The sequence below is a fragment of the Phodopus roborovskii genome, unplaced genomic scaffold (assembly GCF_943737965.1).
Source record: "Phodopus roborovskii unplaced genomic scaffold, PHOROB, whole genome shotgun sequence".
Classification (NCBI taxonomy): Eukaryota; Metazoa; Chordata; class Mammalia; order Rodentia; family Cricetidae; genus Phodopus; species Phodopus roborovskii.
This window is the reverse complement of record NW_026126459.1, coordinates 9,870,068-9,892,278: the sequence shown is the minus strand read 5'-3', so window position 1 is coordinate 9,892,278 and position 22,211 is coordinate 9,870,068. Positions and strand designations below refer to the sequence as shown.

Genomic DNA, 22,211 nt, shown 5'->3' with positions numbered 1-22,211 from the left:
TTTCACAACACTTCTCTTTGTATCACATCAGTTCATAGTAGATGTCCAGTAAAGCATACCCCTAAATTAATAATTCACTATTTACATTTTTCTCTTGGCTTTTAAAATATATTTTTCCCTTTTTTTTTTTTTTTTTTTTTTTTTTTTTGTCAGTGTGTGAATATGTACATGTATGCAGGTGCCTACAGAGGTCAGATCCCCTGAGGCTAGAGTTACAAGCAGTTGTGAGCTGCCACTTGGGTGCTGGGAACTGAACTCTGGTCCCCTAGAAGAGCAGCAAGTGCTCTCAGCCATAAAGCCACCTCTGAAAGACCCCCACTATGCATATTGCCTGTTTGAACTGCTCTTGCCAATTTGCCAAGGTCAAGTTATAGGAAAAGTACAAGAGGGTGCTGCTCTCATCCAGTGCCAACCAGATATCTGTGGTCTGCAGCTTGGACCAAAGCAAGGTCAGCAGGATGGTATCTGGGATGCTGAGATAGTCATAACTGAAATCTTTGTATTCTTTGTGCCCAACGCGAATAACCAACTATCCTTGGTTAACTACAATCACTACATTTAGATGAAACAATGAAATCCCTGTAACCATGCTTCTGCTTCTATAAGACTGCTTCTTGCCACCCCGTCCCTATATAAACTGCATATGCTTTAACCATGCACACTCTCTCAGTCTCCCGAAAGCGCCCACAGGTAGCTGTGTGTAAACATTAAACAGCCTCTTGCACTTGTATCCAGTGGTCTGGTCTCGTCTCTTGGGGCAAGGGCCTTCCCCTGACAGGCTCCGAACTCTTGGGGTCTTTCACTCTACACACACACACACACACACACACACACACACACACACACACTTTCTCTTTAAATCAGTGGTCTGTCCCTGGTAGATTCGTCGTGCCCTCCTTCATTAAAGCCTAGACACCAGCTTTTACAGGCAGGTATTCAGTGAAAGCCACTGAGTGGCTTACATTTCTGACCAGAAAGAACTCTTAGCAGAAAGTGGTGTAATAGCAAAGGCAGGTGTCGAGGGCTGTGGGGCAAAGAGAAGGTGCTGTCACCAGCCCACAGGGAGGGTAGAAAGCTTCCTGAAAGAGGGAGCAAGGCTCCTGCTTCCTGGGTAAATCATGTATCGTTTGGAATAAGGTTTAAAAAAAAAATCAAGAGGAGGCAACCCCCTTGGCACCTGTCCCAGGCTCCTGGGTAGAGAGACAGTACTTAAAAGCCTACGGCAATTATACAGTTTCTTGACTTGCTGCGCCATCCACTGAAAATTAAAGGAGAAACCCACCTCCCTAGGACCCAACCCAAATCTGGGACCTAGGAGATGCTCAGAGGAGCCTACAGGAGTGAATGGTCAAAGGAACTGATTAAATTATTTTAATGCCAAGAATCTGTCCAGGCTTGAACCGACTGAGCAAAGCTGGGGAGACTTGCAGACCTCTGTGCCCCCCCCCCCCCCCCGGGAGACCTGCCCATTAGTCCACACTTAAGTGGGAACTGAAAGAGCCTGAGGGACACCTTTGCATTTGCACCTCCCCTTCTAGAGGACAGCAAAAAGACTGCACCTGCACTCCCAGGAGGGATGTCCTGTCATGGAAGTAGGAGAGTCATTTAAATCTTGTGGCAGCCATGTCAGCGTTGTGGTTATTTTCCACAGCAGAGCAGCTCTGGGCTCAGGTCTCAGACCCACTCAGAAGAGCAGAATCAGAGCCCCATCCCTCAAGCTTCACTCCCATAAGCAGCTTCCAGAGAAGCTCCAGTTGGCACTACCAAATTCCCCACAAACCATCCTTCCCCATATCTTTGGAGATGGTGACAGGTACTGCAGTCTAGGGCTGATAGCCAAAGCCAATGAAGCAGAATCCCCTCCTTTAAAAGGAAAAGCCTCTGCTGGCTGGGACCCCAGGCAGCTCACTGGAATCCTTCCTAGGGAGACCCGTGTAGAATATAAGAAGAACTAAATGAAAAGGTTTCACTAATGCCAGGGGTGTACATGAGGCACTTGTACACCTTCCAGCTGAGCTAGCCACACCTGTACCCTGCCTGCTAGCAGTGGAACAAGAAAATACAATGTTCAAGGCATCTGCAAATAATAGCACTGCTTTGGTTCTGGAGGCTTGAAAATGCAAGTTGGCCCTGAGAAGAATTCTGAATATCACTCAAAATTAACTTGTGTCCCCTATTTCTACCAAACTACTGATTTGGAGAATTCCACTTTATACTCTGACAAGCAGGCCCAGCTGTTTCCTAACCCTAACCCAACCAGACAGTCAACCTAATCCCAGGAGGTCAGTGCTGAGCTGTAGGCCAACAACCTGGCCTGGGTCACTGCATAACATGGACAGCAGCTGCCTTGCGGATGAGCCGCTCAGTCAGGGGTGAGTTGGGTTTCAAGGCATCACGCTCCATCAGAAGGCTCCTGTGGAAACACACGAAGTTTTTGTTATAGAACCTTCTAGAAGGACGTGGGAGCATGACTGGCAGGAACAAATGGATACAGCCAGCTAGACAGTACTTTGATTCTTCCTTAGAGACAAATGCTAGAGATAAGGATTCCAGTATAGAGCTGTCACTGTGGCTTTGCCTGTCTCAGGAAAAGCCATGGCTCAAGACCTCATAGCTCATGCTATTGTCACAGTCTAATGCTGAAGACCAGAAGAACAAGAGACATGGTGTGTGGCAGGAAGCCACATGTGAGATGGGTCCAGGGAAAGTAAGTGAACGAATAGGTAAGTATAGGGAAGCCTTCGTTTAAAGAAATCAAGTACAGACTCCTTCAGCGGTAGAGCCCCTGCTGTAGCTAACTCTTGACACCCTTTGTGCCCTTGTCATCAGCATGACTTAGGAGGTAGGGCCTTTGGGTAGGACCCTTACAGTGGGATTTGTGTCCCTATAACAAACACAAGGTTTTCCGAAGCCAGGACCCTTACTGGGTCCCAATGCAGGGCATTTCAGAGAACTACAAGACAAGATGAGTCTGGTGTGTGAGAATGAACCACCATGTTTGTGTTTGGTTTGCTTTGGTAACACCCTGAGGGCATAAATATAGAGTTAGATTAACAATGATGGGTCTATGGGGAGTGAGTGAGGTTAAGGGGATAGGCTTGGTACACAGGTAAGGGACAATACCACAGCTAGGGTAGAAATTTATCAGCCTACTTTCTGCTGCTTTAACAAAATATCCAAGGCTGGGTACTTTGTAAAATTAAAGGTTTGTTTTGTTTTGTTTTGAGACAGGGTTTCTCTATATTGCTTTGGAGCCAGTCCTGGAACTTGCTTTTTAGAACAGGCTAGCCTTGAACTCACAGGGATCTGCCTGCCTGCCTCTGCTTCCTGAGTGCTGGGATTAAAGATGTGCACCACCAACACCCCAGCAAAATTAAGTTTTATTTTTAGTTTTCAGACTGGAAGTCCAAGACAGAGGCCCTATCTGGCTCCAGATGAGGCTGCTTGGCTGGGTGAACAAGGAAGAGAGACAGGAAGGCAAATGGCTGCATGCACAAGAAGTCTAGCAAACTGAGTGACTTCGCTCTATAACATTCTCCTTGGAGATTACTAACTAGGGTCCCTTGAGGGGTGAGGCCCCAGGACTCCATTCCAAGAGTTCTCTTAACTCTCTTCCCCTTCTCAACAATTCCAAACTGGGGAACGCACCCGAGGGGGCCATACGCAAAAAAGGAAAAGGGTTTCCCAGGCAGAGGGCATAGCACATACAAGACCTGAGAGCAGGTGTACTAGCTATCTATGTAATTCAGCATGGCTAAAATGGGAAGTAGGCTGGGGAGGCAGGAGGCTAGGCAAAAAACTGTCCCCCTTTGTCAAGTTGAGCCTGCTAATGAAAGAGAACCAAGTGCCCTGTTTGCCTCCTGCTTTCTAAACCCCAAAAGCAGAAGCACACATGTCAAGGCAGGTGCATGCATAGGGAGATCATGTATAGGGGACTAGCCCATGCCTGGCTGTAGGAAGGGCCAAGTGCTCACCGGGCCACATTCTTATGGACACTGGAGGTGCAGTTGATGGCCGCATGAATCAGCAGCTGGTTGAAGATGTCTCTCTGTGAAGTCAACTAGGCAAGTTAGGCACCTGCAATGCGGATCAGGGATGGACTCCCAACCCAAAGCAACCACTGAGACAAACCCCCTCATTGCATCCCCTCGTGTCAGCGTGAACCCAGAGTATTCATACCCCGTGAGTGCTCTCCAGCTCCCTGGATCCCTGTGTGTAGCTGGCTCACCTGGGCATTGCTGCCTCCAATCTGGACAATTCGGTAGCGGATTGGCAAGAGAAGTTCCAGGACTCGGTCAGGATTCCCATTCTCAGCCTCCACAAGAGCCTGGCACAGGGGCAGCCCCACATCTTGTGCCAACTGGTGCTGGCAGTTCTCCCCTGGGGACCTGTCACCAAGACCAAAGCTCAGCACTCACTTCTACAAAGTTCTACCCTGGCAAGGGACACAAAGTTAGGGCTTTCACAGCTGTCTGATGGCACTCTGATGGGAACAGGAGCCATAAACATCTGTCCACTGCAGGGAGAGGACATGGCTCCCTGTCCTCATCCTCAGTTTGCCTATCTGGAAAGCAGCATAACAGCACAGCAGAGAAATCAGGACTGCAGACATTGCAGGCAAATCCTGGGTACCAACAGTGAGCACTACCATGGTTACCAAAGAATGTGTCCCCAGTAACCTGTCTTCCCAGGGCACCCTTGTCAGCCCAGAAGGCACCATTCCCAACAGATAAAGAAACTGAGGCTCAGAGCAAGGAAGACAGCAACTGGACCCTTGGAAGTCAGATGCTTATGAAACATATGCCTGCATGGGCACCCACCTGGGGGACACCCACTTAGAAGCTGTGTTCACCAGCAGGACCTTACTCTAAGGTTTCCCCAAGAAGACAGGGTGACCCCTAGCAGGCCTTGGTTCGGCCCTTGTACTCCTTCACCCTCTCAGTGGGCAGGCTTCATGGTCTGGGATCTCACATACTCGCTGGCCTCCTGCAGAGTAGTCAGCAGCTCCTGTGTGGTCTGGAGGTCCCTTGCACCCAGGGAGGCCATCAGGAAGTGAGCATCATTGAACAAAAGGATGTGGTCTCGGGTATGCTTCTTAGTCACAGGTAGGACAGCCTGCCACCGCTGGCCAAGGGACACTCCTAGGGACAAAAAGAATGCCAAGGGCTTGGTGTGAGACAGCAGTGTGTCTTACACACGGCTATGCACCCACATCCCTCAGAAGCCCATCTGATCTTGTCCTGATGAGAGGCAGGGAGGTGAGTGGGGCCTCCAAGGCCTGTGCTCTCCTTGTTATCCTAGAAAAGCAACAAACCCATGAGGCAAAAGCAAATCTGAAAAATTGTCACAGGTTATCAAACTTTTCCTAACCTCCTTAGAGACCCCCCAAAAAAACATGTTTTAAATTTTCCCTATGTAATCACAAGTCTAGTACCTGTGGAGAGATGGCTCAGCAGTTAAGAGCTCTAGCTGCCCTTCCAGAGAACATGGGTTCGGTTCCCAGCACCTGCATGGTGGCTCACAGCCTTTTCTAACTCCATTTCTAGGGATCCTGATGCCCCCTTCTGACCCCCATAAGCACCATGTACACAGATACATGCAGACAAAATACAAACACACACACACAATGTTTAAGTCTAGTACCTGATACACAACGGGCGTTCAATAAAAGTCAGTGGTATAAATAATTAACACTCTTCTTAAGTTTGAATTTTCTGGCTGTGGATAATCCCCACCTCTGCCCCAGACTCCAGCCTCCCACCTCCTTTTCTTCCTTCTTAGTCCTGGAAGGACTCCATTCACCCAGAAGGCCCTGGTCATCTATTTCTCTGCCTATCAAACTGAACAGTGAGTGCCAGGCAGTAGTGGTGCTTCCCTTTAATCCCAGCACTCAGGGACAGACGTAGATGGATCTCTGTGAGTTTGAGGTCAGCCTGGTCTACAGTGTGAGTTCCTGGACAGCCAGGGCTACACAGAGAAACCCTGTCTCAAACCCCTCCCCTTTTCAAATAAACAAACAAACAAACAAACAAACAGTGATCCTTGCCTCACAACAGTGAGGAAATGAGAGGCCTTTCCCAGCCTGCCAGACACTCAGTACTGCACATCACTGAGATTCTGGAGCTCCAGCCTTCTTTAGCATCTCTCTCTCTCTGTGGGGCATCATCTGGCCCTCCAGCCCATAGGCAGGAAGCCAGCCCTGTCAGAACAACTGTGAAGCCTAAGGTGACAAGCTGAGAAGCCTCTGCAATGTCAGAGTTGGGAAATTATCACCTCCAGTGATCTGGGAAAAGAGGCATCAGCCAGTAGCCAGGTGCCACCTGTGCCCTGGAAGGCCTGCCAGGCAGGATACTGGAATGGTAAGGTTCAGAGCCTAAGGGTATTGCACCAAGGAGAGGTGGAGAATGGGATAAAGAGCAGCTGAGGCTAGGTCAGTTGCTTTGGACTGGCACAGAGAGAGCAGCATAAGCTCAAATGCAAAGCTATAGTCAGGCCCATTCATCCCGAGGCCTGTGGTTCTGGCACCTACCCTGAAGACCACCAATCACATTTTCTCTCATTGTATAGGAAGAAAGAAGAGATGCAGCTACCTTCCATCTGAAGACGATAGAGCATCGAGCAGCTGTCCACCACATCCAGCATTGCACCACTGGCCTGCAGGCTGGGGAGGATCTGGAAGACAAGGGCCATGGGAAGCCAGGCTCAGAGGGCCAGATAATGACAGGGACATGGGTAAGCCAGAGTCCCCAGAGTCCCCATCTGAGCCACAAGTGTGACCTGCTCTCAGCAAACAAAAGCTATAAGCGTCCCAACCACCAGGAATAACATCCTCATCACTTCTCATCCTTCATGCTAAGATCAAGTGCAGAAGCACAGTCTCCACTAGGGGATTATGCAGCTGTGGATGCCAGAATGTGTTTGGCCTATAAAGGCCCAGATGCAAGGCCTAGTGGAACTTCCTGCACCTGGCTAGAGTTTGGCGACCTGTCTTTGGCCTATCACTTCCACACAGGAGTGACTCAGCAAAACTGCCTCTGCCCAGTTACTGCTAACATGGTGAAATATTATTGGCCTTTACATCTCACCCCATCCAGAGGTCCCCACCCTCTTTCTCAACGCTATATAAGTGCATGCCTGATGCAATGAAATGAACTCTCTATAGGGACAAGGCTCCCTATTCAGTGTGGTTCTCTCTGGTGACTAGGAGGGGAGGTCTGGGTCGTTATCCTGCTCAGCCCCAGGAAGAGACAGGCAGGATCAGAGACAGGCTGGACCAGCCCTTCCACAGCCCTACTTGCCAGAGGATCCAGCAAGAATGTATGAGGGACGCACGTGCGCACAAGTATATCTGTGCATCGAATATGTGTATGATGCCCACAGAGGCCAGAAGTGGGCATCTTGTTTCCTGCAACAGGAGTTACAGACAGTTGTGAGCTACCATGTGGTTGCTGGGAATTGAACCTGTGTCCTCTAGAACAGCAGTTGATACTCTTAAACTTTGTCCCAATTCTCAAGGCCTACAACATCTCTTTTCTTCTTTTTTTTTTTTTAATGTAACACTGGGGTTGAACCTAGGATCCCAAGCATGCTCTGCAATGCTCTAACACTGATATCCCCAGGCCTTTTTTTTTTTTTTTTTTAACTTTTGATTCTGAGACAGTCTCACTAAGTTATCCAGGCTAGCCCAGATATACCTGAGCTTTCAATCCTCCTGCCCCAGCCTCTTAAGTAGCTAGGATTTCAGATCTGTGGCACCATGGCTTGATTAATGTTTGTAGCACCGATTATTTAAAACAGTAAAAACAGGAGTCTGGAGAGATGACTGAATGGTTAAGAGTACTGGCTGCTCTTCCAAATGATCAAGGTTCAATTCCCAGTGTGGTGTTTTGAATAGGTAGCTTCCAAACTTATCTATAACTCCAGTTTTAGGGGATCTGGCTCCCTCTTCTGACCTTTGCAGACATCAGGAATGTATGCGGTGCACATACATGCATGTAGGCAAAACACTTGTGAGGCCAAGCTTGATTCAATGCCTGGAATTCACATCGTAGAAGGAAAGAACTGACTCCTGCAAGTTGTTCTCTGATTTTCATATTATGTCATGGTATACATACACATACAAAATAAATATGATTTTTTTTTTGAGACAGGGCCTTACTATGTAGCTCTGACTAGCCTAGAACTCACTATATAGACCAGGCTGGCCTCAAACTCAGAGAGATCCGTCTGCCTCTGCCTCCTGGGTGCTGGGATCAAGGAGTATACTACTAGGCCTGGCTCTGATTTTTTTTTTTTAAGTTAAAAATAAGTGAACAATCCTGGCAGTAGTGAGTGGCATACACCTTTACTTCTAGTACTCAGGAGGCAGAGGCAGAGATCTCTGTGAGCTCAAGGCCAGCCTGGTCTACAGAGAGAGTTCTAAGACAGCCAGGGCTATGCAAAGAAATTCTGTCTTGAAAAAATGAACAACAACAACAACAACAAAAAAGAAACAAAGGAAAAAAGAAAATGAACAAAACCAAACTTCCTATGAACAGATGAATTACCTCACTAAGAATACCCATCTGAAAAGACAGTGACAGTCAGAGTCTGCCTTAGCCATGTCCACCTCCAAACACCATGAGTGAACAGTAAGCAGACTCCATGGTACACAGAGTCAGAACATGGCTTTTGACAACAGCCAATTCCATGAAGTCTGAAGGCCTCCTCCCACCATTTGCTCTGGCTGGGACAATGCCAACAGGCCCAGAGGCTGTGAGAGACAAAAGCTGACTGCAGCAACAAACCATAAACGATGTGAGTTGCACTTACATGGCTGTCATAGATGGTTAGCGCAGCCTCATAGTCTCCCTGCAAAGATGAAATTGCTATGGTTAATATCTGGAGAAGTCAAAAGGAAATATACTAGGAATAGATGACCAAGGCCCCCACTAAGGGAGATGAGCAGGGCCCAGTGTGGAGAAAGGAGGTGAGCCCAACCTTTGTGCCATGGGGGGTCTCACCTTGAATATATTTTTATCTTTGAACTTCTTAGAGGCCTCCATGTCTTTCTCTATTGGTCACAGTGCTGCAAGAAGCACCCTGACAAATGGGTCCTGCCCATCCCCGCCACCTGTACCCACTCCCTCTTGTCCTAGGATTATTTCTGGTGCTGAAGACCCAATCTAGGACCCTCCTTGTATCCCAAGCAGTAAAGAGGCACTTGGTTCCAAAACCACCTGTAGTAGTGTGACAGTATCCACTATGAGCTCAGATGTTTGAATATTTGGTCCCCGGTTGGTAGCACTGTTTGTACAGGCTTAGGAGGTGTGGCCTTGCTGGAGGAAGCCTGTCACTGAGAGCATAATGCCTCACTTCACTCTCAGTCCATGTTGCTTTGTGCCTGGAAGATACTGAGCTCTCAGTGTTCAGCTCCTGCAGCCATATTTGCAGCTAGCTGCCAGGCTTCCCTACCGTGATGGAGGCTCTTGGAATGTAAATGCTATATTGCTTCAGACACCATCTGTGCTGGACAGTTGTATGTCACCTTGACACAAACTAGAGTCATCTGAGAGGAGGGAGCCTCAATGAAGAAAACGCCTTAAATGTAAGCAAGCCTGTAGGGCATTTTCTTAATCAGTGATTGGTGGGGGAGGGCCCAGCTCTCTGTGGGTGGGGCCACCCCTGGGGTGGTGGTCCTAGGTTCTATAAGAAAGCAGACTGAGCAAGCCATGATGAGCAAGCCATTAAGCAACACCCCTCCATGGCTTCTGCATCAGCTCCTGTCTCCAGGTTCCTTCCTGCCCTGGCTTCCTTCAATGTTTGACTACAATGTGGAAATGTAAGCCAAATAAATCTGTTCCCTCCCCAACTTGCTTTTGGTCATGGTGTTTCATCACAGCAATAGAAATCCTAAGACACCATCTTTTGTACCAACACACAAAGGTGCTGCATAGAATTCAGACACAGGGTGGGTTAGGCCTGTTTTCTGGACATCTGCCCTGAGTGAGACAAGCCAAAGAGACAAACATCCTACCTTCTCAATCAAGTATAGGGCCCAGTGCCAATAATTATGACAAGCAAGCATATCAGAGTCCTGCAGGAAGAATGAGAGAAAACTGGCATCATGCACGAACCCTGGGGTTCAATCTCCAACACTGAATAAAGTGGGTATGGTGGGCCACACCTATGATCCCAGTACACACTGTGATCGCAGTGGGGTAGAAATAGAGGATCAGAAGTTCAAGTTAGGGCTGGGGAGATGCTCAGTTGGTACAATGCTTGCTGTGTAAGCATTGAAGAGTTGAGTCTGACTCCCACACCTACATAAAAGCTGGAAATGATGACGTATGCCTGTAATCCAGGGGAGTCTAGAGGTTTTCTAGCCAGTCAGTCTTGCCTAATCCATAAACTCCAGGTGCTAGGAAAGTGACTCTGCTCAAAAAACAAGGTAGATGGCAACTGAGAAATGACAATGTGGCTTCTACAAGCACACATATACATTTGTACTTACACCAACATACATGTTGGAACACATAGGTATACACACACACACACACACACACACACACACACACACACACACACACGGGTCTGGGAGAGTGTGTGTGTCCTGAGGGAGGAATATGGAGGAAGGGAGCCAGGCCAACTGGTGGACAGGGCTAACTAGTGCTTACCACCCTACCTACAAAACTTTGCAGTATCTGCCTGGGGAACCCCAGGAAAAAGTAGCCCCTCTGGCTTTAAGTTCCTGGTGGATCCTAGAATTTTCCAGACCTTGAGCATCTTTAAAATGGGCTGCATGTTCATAAACTTCCCAGTAAGCCAGCTGCACCTAGAACCACACCTGGGAATGCTGGAAATCGGCTTGGCTGTCAGTCGCAGTACTAGCCCAGGGAATTTGCTCAAGAGGGATGTTAGTAGTTACTGATCCTGCCTGGTCTCTGAAGCACTGAGCATCTATTACTCAGTGGCAGGCTCTGGGAAGGACTTGCTTCCCTAGCCAGTGGTGAGCTTAGAGCCTGCTGTGGCACAGAAGGACAAGGCAGCAAGGACACCTGGATGGGTGGCCAGGTCATGTGCCAGGGACAAGTCCAGCTAAAACAGGCACATATGGAGAAAGAAGGACCACCACAGTTAGTGGGCAAGGAGGAAATGGCCCGAGAGGGGGCACCAGCCAGTCAGGAGCAAGGAAGAGGAAAGTTGGGAATAGGGAATAGAGACAATGAGGCCACAGAGTGTTCAGACCTTGGAAAGGGTCAGGCTAAACAGGAGAAGGGTCTGAATCACCCTAATCCCCATATGCTACCCCTACATCAGTGGACAATCACCCCATTGGCCTGCCTCTCTTCCACCTACTGCATCATGTGGACCAGAAGGATATTCCATCATCCCATGTAGAGCCTGCTGGCAGCAGCAGAAGCAAATGCAACTTAGGGCCCTAAGCATGCCCACACTTGCAGGGCTCTTATTTCCCCATTACTCTTTGGATCCATTCTTTCACAGCAAAATACCCCAAGCAGACCCCAATTGTACACTTATAAAATGCTGGCAGATGTTGAAGTGCTGAAGAGCTCCAAGAAGACACTTGGCTGTCAAGGATGCCTCTAAGCTGTTCCTAAGTTCCCAGGGAACTAAGCCACATCTATAAGACCCACCCAGCAAGCCTTGGTGGAATTCCATGGATCATCCAGCAGATGACCACCACCAAGACTCAACTCATACCTTCCAGTGGCCTTCGGTGTGCTGCATGAATTCCAGCCCATCTTTGACCTCTGCTCTCATCTCGTGTATATGGGCAATAGTGTGTACTGACCATGCATCTGTTGGCTCAATAGATAAGGCCTGCATGAGGTAGGAGATGGGAGGACAAAGAAAATGGGGGTTAGCTTGGCTGCCTGGCCCAATAAAAGCAAGCGTGGGAGTGCGCTCTAACTCAGAATAATTACAATCCCAACACCAGCCCCATTTCCTATGTGCCTGGGGGTACCAATATATGCCTTACCCACCTCATCTGGCTACAGCTACTGGCTTGACAGATGAGGAAACTGGAGCTCAAGGAGGCTAGGACTTCCTCCTGGGTACACCCCAGTCATCTGCAATATGCTACCCAGGAGCTCTGTGCCTTAGTTTCCCATCATGGCTTCTAGGGCTGCCTTCCTTTTAGGGCTATGATAACAGTGTTGACTTTGACATCCTTTTGTGGTAAATGACAAGAGGCCACCCCTCCCACTTATACTCAGGATATGGACACAGGTGGCTTCCTGAGTTAGAAGCAACTGGTTCTAGCAATACTGTTGTTAATGACAAAATCTACATGAACCCTGAGTTCTAGGGTGAGGCAGAGGGACATGTGAACTGACTCTTACTTCCTTGTCCATCTATTAAGTAGGTCAGTTCATGTTTATGAAGCATCTCCTAGTGCTGGACATGAAGTAGTGAACTGGGGTTTGCCGCAACCCATCACCGGCTTGTATTCAGAGTCCCACACCAAATCATGGGTCCCTCAGGCCTGCTTTCTGCAGTGTCTAGAACTGCACGTGCTTCCACACTGGCTTGGCACCTGCAGCAAGGGTTTTGGCAACATGTCCCCATCAGTCTCTGGCCCCTGCTCCTGCCCCTCAGCTTTCACAGTCTTGTCTACTCCATGTGGGAAGACAGGGGTCACACAGTATGTTTAGAATACTTGGGGCAGAGAGTCTGAGTACCAGGATAGCTGGGGATATGGTAGGATGCATGGCTGAACATCCCTCTAAGCAACACCTCTAAGCATTTGCTTTCACACAGGATGGTTGAGAAATATGATTCAGCCCTGTTCTTTTTCACTCAGCTGGAGACCTTGCATGGTTCCCTGGGATTCTCCAACTCTCTGCCTGCTCTCATGTCTGAGGTTGACCTGCTGGGCTTGCTGTCATCTTGTGAGGTCATTGTAGTTCAGTGGAGCCTAGTGCTGTCTACATGGGGGACACGGCTATAGCCTTATCTTCATATCTAGCAACTGTCTGTGGGCGCTGGGGCTAAGGTCAGTGTGAGCTGGAACAAAGGGCAGGAAAGCAATGGGTGGGGCGCTATTCTGCCAATCTTGTTTCTTAGAAGACTTGAGTATGCATCCTTGGCCATCTCTCTTTGGAATCGGCATGTCACAGTGACACTCAGAGATCTTTCAAGTGCTCTGCTGTCCTCCTGATGCCTAGGTGGGCCCTCCAAACAGAGGGGCCTTCCTGTGGCTTAGCTACAGATAGGGTATCTGGCTATTCTGATCATAGAGCTTAGATGGCCAAAAAGCTACCTGGAGCCCTCAGGGCTGACTCAGAGCTAAAGAAAACAAAACCAAAATCAAATGAAAACCCTTTACTGGATCCCTGAATCTGGATTGCGTTTGATTCAGGTAACCATCAGACACCCTGAGGATGCTATCCTGAGGGGACACTTCAGGCCAAATGAAGCAATGCCTGGGTTGGGAGCCACAGCAGGGATGTAGGGAAAGCTAAGGTCTAGTCCAGGCTGTTTAAAAGACAGTCATCTTGTCAGATGGCCTAGGTGATAATCTGACCCCCGAGCTTTATCACCATGGGAGGGCTCTGCCTAGCCTCTCTCTGAGCTGCAGCTCTCTTCTCTGGGCACCAAGATGTTTAACAGTATGGGCAGAGACCATTGGTAGGAGCAGAAGTGCACAATTGCTAGTTGTGAACCTGGACCAAGAGAATATGTCATCTTATATGCATGGCAATGCCCCCTTGCACCTTAGTTTCTACTCTTGCAAGGACAAGAGTGGCAGAGAAGGACTCCCAGAGCCTGAGCTATATCGCACCCAGAGCTGTCACTTGACCCTGGTTTCAGGTCCACAGGGGAGTCCTCAAAACTCCAGATCAGCCAGCACAGAATACAGAACACAGGACCTGAGGCTGAAGCATCTAGCAGGATCCATGCTGGCTCCATCCCTCCCACTGATAAGCACCAAGAGTGATAAGTGATAGTTAAGAGACAAGCTTGTGGGCAGGACAAAGACATCCCTACACACACACACACACACACACACACACACACACACACACACACGAAGGAAGGAAGAACATAACAAGATCAGACCCTGACCTTTGAAATCTCTACCCACCTGAAGCTGCATGCCGCACAGCTAGATCAGGTGGAAAGGTAAAACTCAAGGAGGGAGAACTGTGGGAGCCCACAAGTGACTCAGTTTCCATCTGGAGTCTATGCTGACTAATAAGACATTAGAGGTCAAGCTTGCTTGTTTCAGTCTCCTTGAGAGCCGTGAGAAGGGTCTGATGAAGCCCATGGAAAAGAGCATATTATCTCACTAACAAGCTTCTGATGCCAGCCAAAAGGCACATAGAGATAGGGAATGAAGCTGCTTGCTGCTAGCAGGACTCATGTGATAGTGAACCTGGCTGCTCCTTGATTCAAGGACAGTGTGGGGAGTTGGTTAATTGGCTATACTGCTCTTTGTTCTGCTTTGCCTCTAGTCTAAATATAAGCAAGATCTAAATTAAACTTGGGGCTGTCCAATGTGCTGAAAGGCATGGACTGGGCAGTTCTCCCGAATCTATCCTGTGTTTCTGTTTCTTTTCAATCCTCACACCTCTACGCAGGTAACCCAAGTGACTCATTGGAGCAGGCTCTGACAAAGAACCAAAGGTTTGCATGGCTCTCCTATAGTATTCCAGTTCCAACTGGCTCTAGAGCCAACTGGGATTCACAGAAGCACAGAGCCACCACTCTGGTAACCTCTGAGTTAAGAGCCACCATCTCCTGAGTCTCACAGCCTCATCTGTTCCAGGGACCTTGGGAGGCTTAGAGGAGTGATGGACAGGTAACAACAGCCCCTCCCAAGAGGACACTGCAAGGTGGAGAGGTGGTTGCTTGACCCTCACATGAGGCGCCATACCCTTAAGGGCTTCACAGCTTGAGAAGGACCCACTCACCTCTTTGGCAAGCTTTTGTGCCTGTTCATAGAAGTTGGTTTCCATCAGTCCAAAAGAATAGATGCCTTTCACATAGCTGAAAACACAGAAAAGGCTTCAGTACCCAGAGACCTCAGGGGCAAGTGGAATGGATTCCCCCAGCAAGATCTGCTGGAGTCCACACACCCAGGGCTTGTATGTGACTGTGTCTGGACACAGGGACTTCACAGATGGAACCAAGCTAAGATGCAGTGAGTGGCAATTGGATCACTGTTGTAAGAAGGCAGAGCAGAGCTGGTATCAAAGAAAAAGGATTTGCTGACACCCTGATTCTACTCAGGTCTTAGGCAAGAGTCAGCAATGAAAGTCTGACTCATGTCCCCAACCCAGAGGAGCTGAGCTCAGCAGAATTCCTTTTGAATTTCCTTTAGTTCAAAGATCTGCTTTCTCAGACATCAATGCAGGGTCTCTCCATGGAGGATGACACAATCTAGACACATCTTCCTGGGAATCCTGGCACTATGGATAGCTCCTCTCAGGCTTCTGTTCATACAGGATATAGCCCCTGGGTCACCTGTGAGCAACTGTCTTAGGACGTATTGCCTGGGTGACTGATGAGAAATGCAAGTATGTGGTCATCCAGAGTATGTGGGCCAGAATGGAGGGTGAGCTGGACAAACAGGGTCGTGGAATCAGTTCTGTGGAGTGACAGGCTGGCTAGTGGGTGCTCCCAGGTTAGGTGAAAAATAGTGCACAGAAGCCTTGGCCTTGTACAGATGAACAAGGAACAGTCAGGCATGGTGGCTCATTACCTGTAATCCCAATACCCAAGATGATGAGGCATAAGACTGCCATGAATTTAAGGCCAACCTGGGTTACAGAATCAGATCCTATCATAAAAAAGTAAAACTAATGACAGACATGAAGTATGGGTATTAAGCTTTGCAGAATATAATCTTGGGAATGTTTGTTACTACAACAACAAAAATCTGTTTTTGTTACACAATGGTACCATCTCATTCACACAATGAGATGAAGATCAAATGAAAAAAAAGAAGCCTTTTAGATTAGCAGCAGGAGTCTCTGTTATCTTTAGGCTGGGGCCAACAGCATTCCCATGCCTTTAGGGTATAGGAGAGAAACTGAAGAATGCGATGATGTGGCTTCTTGCTGGCATGTACCTGTTAAGGGGGATGTCAGGTGTCCAAAATGGGTAAATTCGAGCCACAGAATCCCGCATCTGCTCCTGGGAGCCCAGGTAGAAGTAGGCATCGTGGGAAAACTTCAGGGCCAACATGTCTGTTGGGTGGTCCTGGAGGATTTGTTCCCAGAGATCACAGGCTTTTGGGAAGTTTCTGCAAGTCAAGAACACACTGAGTATGAAGTCCACATCTACCTGGGGTGGAAATATGTCACTGCCTGCCTGAGTTTCTTTAAGCAATTATATCTGGGATTAGGGAGATGGCACAGTGGGTAAGAGTACTTGCTGCACAGCAGGACAGAATCCCCAGCATGGCCATGCACCTGTAACCCCAGTGGTGGAGAAAGAGTTTCTGGAGCTTGCTGGCCACCAGTCTGTCTGAAAGGCTCTAGGTTCAGTAAGAGACCCTGTATTAAGGGACTAAGATGGAGAGCGATAGCATGGGACACTTGATGATATCCTCCTCTGGCCTCTGAGCACAAGGGCACATGCATATCTCACCCACACACATACTACAACACACTCCTGCATATGTATATATAATTTATTTTTGTATATGTAGCTGTGATTATATACATACATATATATACACACAAATTATAGTTATGTGTCGTGCATGTGTCACGAAACTCATAAGGAGTGCAATCTGAAGGGAGGAGGAAATAGGAAAGGTAATGGAGTATGTGTGACATGAAAGTAGAGGGACATTCTTGGGGAAGGAAGAAAATAAGTCAGTGTGGGGCTGGGGCTTGAGGACAGACAGTAGGGGTGGTGGTGAGGGAGAACAAGGTCTGATAACACCCACTGCCTTGTGTACTAATAGTTCATAAACAGAGAAACTGCTTCCATCTGAAAAAAAGAAATCTCATCAAGAGCTAGGAATGTAGTTGGAATGTGCATAGCAGGCAGGGCTCTGGAGTCCATACCCAACACTGCACAGTTAAAAAATGTTATAGACATATATAGGTACACATTTCCTACTCTAGGTTATACCTCATAAAATTCAAAATCCGGTGGGAAATTTTACCTTCTCACTCAGCTTCAAGAAGAAAACAGGGAGCTGAACAGTGGTTAACAGCACTTGCTCCTTTTACAGAGGTCCCAGACTCAGTTCCCAGCACCCCTAGTAAAACTTGAACCCATCTATAATGCCAATGGCGGGAGTTCTGGTGCCTTCTCCAGGTTTCCTTGGGCACCAGGCACACATGTGATACACAGACATACTTATAAGGAAAACTTAAGACACATAATATAAACAAATCTTTAAGAGGAGAAGAAAAACAGGGTGTGTATGTGTGTGTGTATGTGTGTGTGTGTGTGTGCGCCCGCGCACGCACACACATGTGGAGGTCAGAGGTCAACATCAGGTGTCCCCATCAATTGATCTCCCCCTTATTTCCATAGTCACTCATTGAACCTGGGCCTTACCAATGTGTGCCAGGGATCTGCCTGTCTCTGCCTACCTCTGGCTTTTTGCCTGGGTGCTGGGCATCTGGACTCAGATCCCTAACCCTGTGTAGCATGCATCCTATCAATCCTATCAGCTAAGTCTCTTCAGGACAGCTCGCCTATTCAAGCAGACAGAGGGACTGCCCTGGAGGACTGTGGGAATGGAGGCAGAGAACCATCTGGAAGGTAGAGAGCTGATGCACATAGTGTTGGAATCCTGAACATACCCTAAAGACCTGTATGTTGAAGGTTGGGTGTCTCAGCCTGTGGTACTGTTGACAAGTGGTGTAACCTTCCAGACTTTGGGCCTGGTGATATTCTATTAGGTTACTGGAAGCATGCAAGTGAGGGGAACATTAGGACCTTGGTCCTATCTTGACTTTCCTGGCTGCTATGAGGTGAGCAGCCTCCTCTACTACTTATTACGGCCATGAAGCACAAGCAATAGAATTTAAGTGCCTAAGGACTGAAGCCTTTGAAAGCATATTCCAAAATAAACCTTTCTTCCTTATAAAATGCATTGTCTTGGGTATTTCCTTACAACAGCAGAAAGCTGATAAATACAGACTTCAGGGCAAGAAGCAAAAAGGTCAATTGTTTCCTTCTCTCTCCTAGATGCTGTGATTAAAATGGTAACCATGTGAACGAACCATAGCTATTCTGAACCCCAAACCAGAAACCCTTGCTAAATACTTCTTCATTCAGCATTCAATTTGGGGCATAGCAGGCTCGTGAGATTCTTAACCTCTGAGGCATCACCTTGTGCAAGCTCAGAGTCCCAACCCCCAGCCCAGGGAGGCCCCTCACCCCTTGGCAAACATCTCCACCGCAGATATATGCAGCTGCTCCCGAGGTGTCAGAGTCTGGGTTTGGGAAACCTCCATCATCGTCTTCACAGCCAGGTCTAGGTCTTTGTCCAGCTTCACGGAGCTTCCCGTGCCAATGAGCACAAGGCCGTTAGAGATGGCATGACCCATGGCTGACAGAAGATTGGAAAACAGCTGGTCACTCAGCCTAGCCCAGCCCCACATTCCTGAGGTCTGAGCCATGCTTGGTACAGGTTCACTGTGTGTGAGGCCCTTATCAAAAACCTGGATCTCAGCCGGGTGGTGGTGGAGCATGCCTTTACTCCCAGCATTCCAGAGGCAGAGGCAGAGGCAGAGGCAGAGGCAGGCAGATCTCTGTGAGTGCCAGACCAGCCACCCAAGGCTACAGAGAAATCCTGTTCCACAAAAACAAAACAAAACCTTGGATCTCAGCTCTGGTTTTCAGCAAGCAATGGATGAAACAGCACCTTCTAAGTAATTGAGGTTATTTTTTTTTTTCTTTTTTGGATTTTCTGTTGAACTCCAAGGTCTGAAGTGTTACCCTCTGCATTGGCTGGTATTAATGCTATAACCAGCATAGACCTCCTGGGATGCTCAGGGGATGCCATTCAGGGCATCTTGGATTAACAAGGCCAGGCCTGGAGCACAGACAATGTTTCCATTTCACTGCCCTCACACATGATGGGGAAGATGTTGGTCCTTAGTGAAGGTGAGTCCCAGGTCCTACCCATGTTTCCCAGCCCCATCTCCAGAAAAGAAGGACGTCCCCTCATATGCAGAACTTAGTCACTGCCACTGGCCTAGAAAAAAAGAACCACAATACTAGGATACTCCCTAGTCCAGCTAGTGGACCCTACTTACAGAGTGAGTCCACTCTGACCACTAGCTGTCCCTGTGGCTACATTTGGCTTGTCCTGCTTTTCTCTTGTATCTCCTCATCATATCCTTGTCAGGTTAATAAAGCCCTTGGCTTTAGCTAGGCTAGGCTGCTGCATGTGTTAAGAATGTCCCTAATATCCATCACCATTTTAGAGGTCTTCTCAAATGCCAGGAACCTTACCCCAGCCTTGGGCCACCCATCTTGGATCCTGAAATGTACTGGACTGACCTCCCCCAGCCTGTTGCACACAAGGCTTGCCCATGAGCCACACTCAGTCCTCCATCTCCATCCAGTTCTGGAGATGTCCCAAGTACTGAGACCCTTGACAAAGGTTTCAGAAGCCATCCCTTGTGAGCTAGGATTCTGGGCTTTAGAGCCAGCTAGACTCAGGTATGTGTCTCACTTTCACTGAGCCCCAGTTTCCTTATCTAAGAAGTAGATTTGATGCCTTTATGAAATTGATGATAGAAGAAAAAATCTAGAACCTTCTAAAGGAATGGCATCCTCATGGGAGCAGCCATTGTTCCTAACACAAAAATAGCTGTCATCATCTTCCCTCTGTGCAAATGTCAGCTCAGTCACTGTCCCCAATGTGTCCCATACCCCCACCACTACCACCAAGTGAGTCCCTAGTATCAGGCCATGTGAACGGTGCTCCTTTACCTAGGGAGAGCTTTACTCACCAAAGGCTGGATCTGCTGCCTTGAGCTTTGACAGGCAGCCCTCGATCCCACCAAGACTCTTGTCATTGGTCCACTTGACATACTGGAATGGGAAATGGAAAACTACTCTGTTCCCGTGGATCCTTTAGACTGTATCAATGCAAGCATATATCTAAACTTGGATTTTTAAATTTTTTTGGTCAGGGCGGTGCTGGAGTTCAAACTCGGGGTCTCACACATGTCCCACTGCGGAGGGAGTCCCAGATCTTTTTCTTTCGAGAACACTGACTCTAGTTCACTGGACTCTAGAACAAATGGACTCTATCTAATTCAAAGAAGGTATAACTCAATTGGTCTTCTAGGACGAGATTAAATGAACATGGTTGGGTGACAACTCCTAGGGCTAGGGATGCCCACTGCCAGAAAAGAACTGTGGAAAAGCAGGTCTTTCCCAAGAGATGAGATGCAGCATGTCCCCTTCTTCAACACCAAGAGGAGCTCTGGAATCACACAATTCCTGTTTCATTTCTTTTGAAAATAACCATAGTGAGCCAGGTAGGGAGGTTCACATCCATAATCCCATCAATTGGGGGATGGAGTCAGGAAGCTTACTGTAGGTTCCAGGCCAATCTAGACTACAGTGTGAGACCCAAACAAACAAGAAGACCATGGCCTGTGTTCATTGCCATTAGAGACACAAAGGCTGGAAGATGGAAAGACCAGCTTTTGCTTTCTATCTGTATTTTCAGACTCAGGGGCACCTTGGCTTGGCCTCTGATGTATTGGATGACACTTGACCCAAGTCATTTCAATACTCTGAGCTCCCCATTATCCCACCTGGCAAAAAAGCTACTTGGACCTTCCTTCTGAGACCCTGTCCCCTCTCCTGTAAGCCCCCAAGTCCCTGAACTATAGGATCCTTCACTGGTATGGAAATGCCTGGGAATGGATAAAGGTTTTGGTCCTGCTAACATGAGCTGAGCCTCAGGACAGGACCCCATGTCTACATGGCAGACCTCAGCAAGCCACAGTGGGGGACACTGTGATGGCTCAGCATAATCTATTTTGTCCACTCTTGAACTGGGGACCTTGGGAATAGGGCTAGTGGGGCTGGCAGAGACACTTCCCATGTTGTTGGACCTCTGTGGCCAAGTGCATATTTTTACTGCAATGGGATTGATAGACCATCAACCAATCTAAAGCCCTCCTCAGAACCCTTCAAGAAAGACAAGAGTCTCTTGGCAGGCATACCTGGGTCAAGGTGGCATCAAACAGCTTGCAGGCTTCATTGCTTGTGGTTGAGAGTGGGAGCCCAGCATCCTTCCACGCCTACATAACAGGGAAGGAATACCACGGGTTTACTGAGCTGAACCTCCAAACCCTTGGTTCCCCTTCCCCACCCCTGTAAAATATCTACGAGGGCCCAGTGAGGTGAGTTCAAGTGTCAGCCAGTAAATGGGAGACAGTAAATGGGAGTCCCATTAGCAGGAGTGATGGGAAGCCTGGCCCTGGGTGTATATCTTGAAGGATATCTGGTTTGTCACCTGCCTAGCAAGGTGTATACTCCCTGCCAACACTGTGTGGGAGGAGTTGGACCAGTTGGAAATCCTTCAGATTATAATAGTTGCCCTCAGTGACCTGACCCTCCGGGTGCACAATACCAGTGTCTCTCTAGGTCGTGAGACATGACCTTTAGTCCCAGACAGCAAAGGTCTACACTTCTCAATATTTGGAAATTAGGCAGCAGTGCTGCTCCTACCTTCATCTTCCTTCTCTGAAAGTTTGGCTCAAGGTCCTGTCCCGGGATAGCTTCATATGAAAGGCTTCCTGGAGCCAAGCCCAGTGCACGAGCTTTTTTGGAGCCAAGCCCAGTGCATGAGCTTTCGCCGGTGGTGCCCCCTGACTGGGAACCACTAGGTAGTCCCCTCCACCCTCAGCTGCAAAGTCACAAAGCGCTCAGGACAAGGTCCCCTGCCTGACTGGGTGAACTGCATGTTTGCTCCTGACTGCTCAGTGTTGGGCCAACTCCCGGACTCAGGAGGACCAGCCGAGCGGGTGTGCATACCTGGCAGTCTCGCAGTGACATGATTGTGGTTTTGGTCTGCAGAGTGAGGGCCAGCAGGTTAAGGCTCTTGGAAGTCCCCCCGAAGCCTTCCAGGGAAGTGAGGGTGTTGTTGATTGCGGAAGGGGGCGGGGCGAGGGCGGAAGAGCTCCCTGATCGCTCACTGGTGGCTTTGGACACACGTGTCTAGCTCAGGGCCCAAGCCTGCCCGCCCCTGAAACCAGGGGTGG

At 48.4% G+C, this 22,211-nt stretch overlaps 1 protein-coding gene across 1 annotated transcript; it reads right to left on the bottom strand.

Annotated features, from left to right (window-relative positions):
• Positions 1-1,460: 1,460 nt before the first annotated feature.
• Positions 1,461-22,121, bottom strand: Ttc38 (tetratricopeptide repeat domain 38). Its single transcript, XM_051189568.1, has 14 exons — positions 21,985-22,121; positions 21,171-21,248; positions 19,941-20,022; positions 18,358-18,529; positions 16,082-16,255; positions 14,922-14,997; positions 11,704-11,823; positions 10,016-10,075; positions 8,812-8,850; positions 6,591-6,672; positions 4,976-5,141; positions 4,229-4,388; positions 3,975-4,048; positions 1,461-2,413 (listed from the first exon to the last, which is right to left on the bottom strand). Exons 1-14 carry the CDS (start codon positions 22,003-22,005, stop codon positions 2,320-2,322), a joined length of 1,398 nt encoding a protein of 465 aa, XP_051045525.1. The 5' UTR covers positions 22,006-22,121; the 3' UTR covers positions 1,461-2,319.
• Positions 22,122-22,211: the final 90 nt, after the last annotated feature.

Bases quoted from the DNA above. Each gene is read 5' to 3' on its own strand.
- Ttc38 (XM_051189568.1), bottom strand. From the start codon at position 22,005: ATGTCACTGCGAGACTGCCAG. The intron at 20,023-21,170 runs GTATGCCTGCCA...TTCCCATTCCAG, and splicing joins TTGATGCCACCTTGACCCAG to TATGTCAAGTGGACCAATGA. The intron at 16,256-18,357 runs GTGAGGGGCCTC...CTTGACTTGCAG, and splicing joins GTGGAGATGTTTGCCAAGGG to AAACTTCCCAAAAGCCTGTG.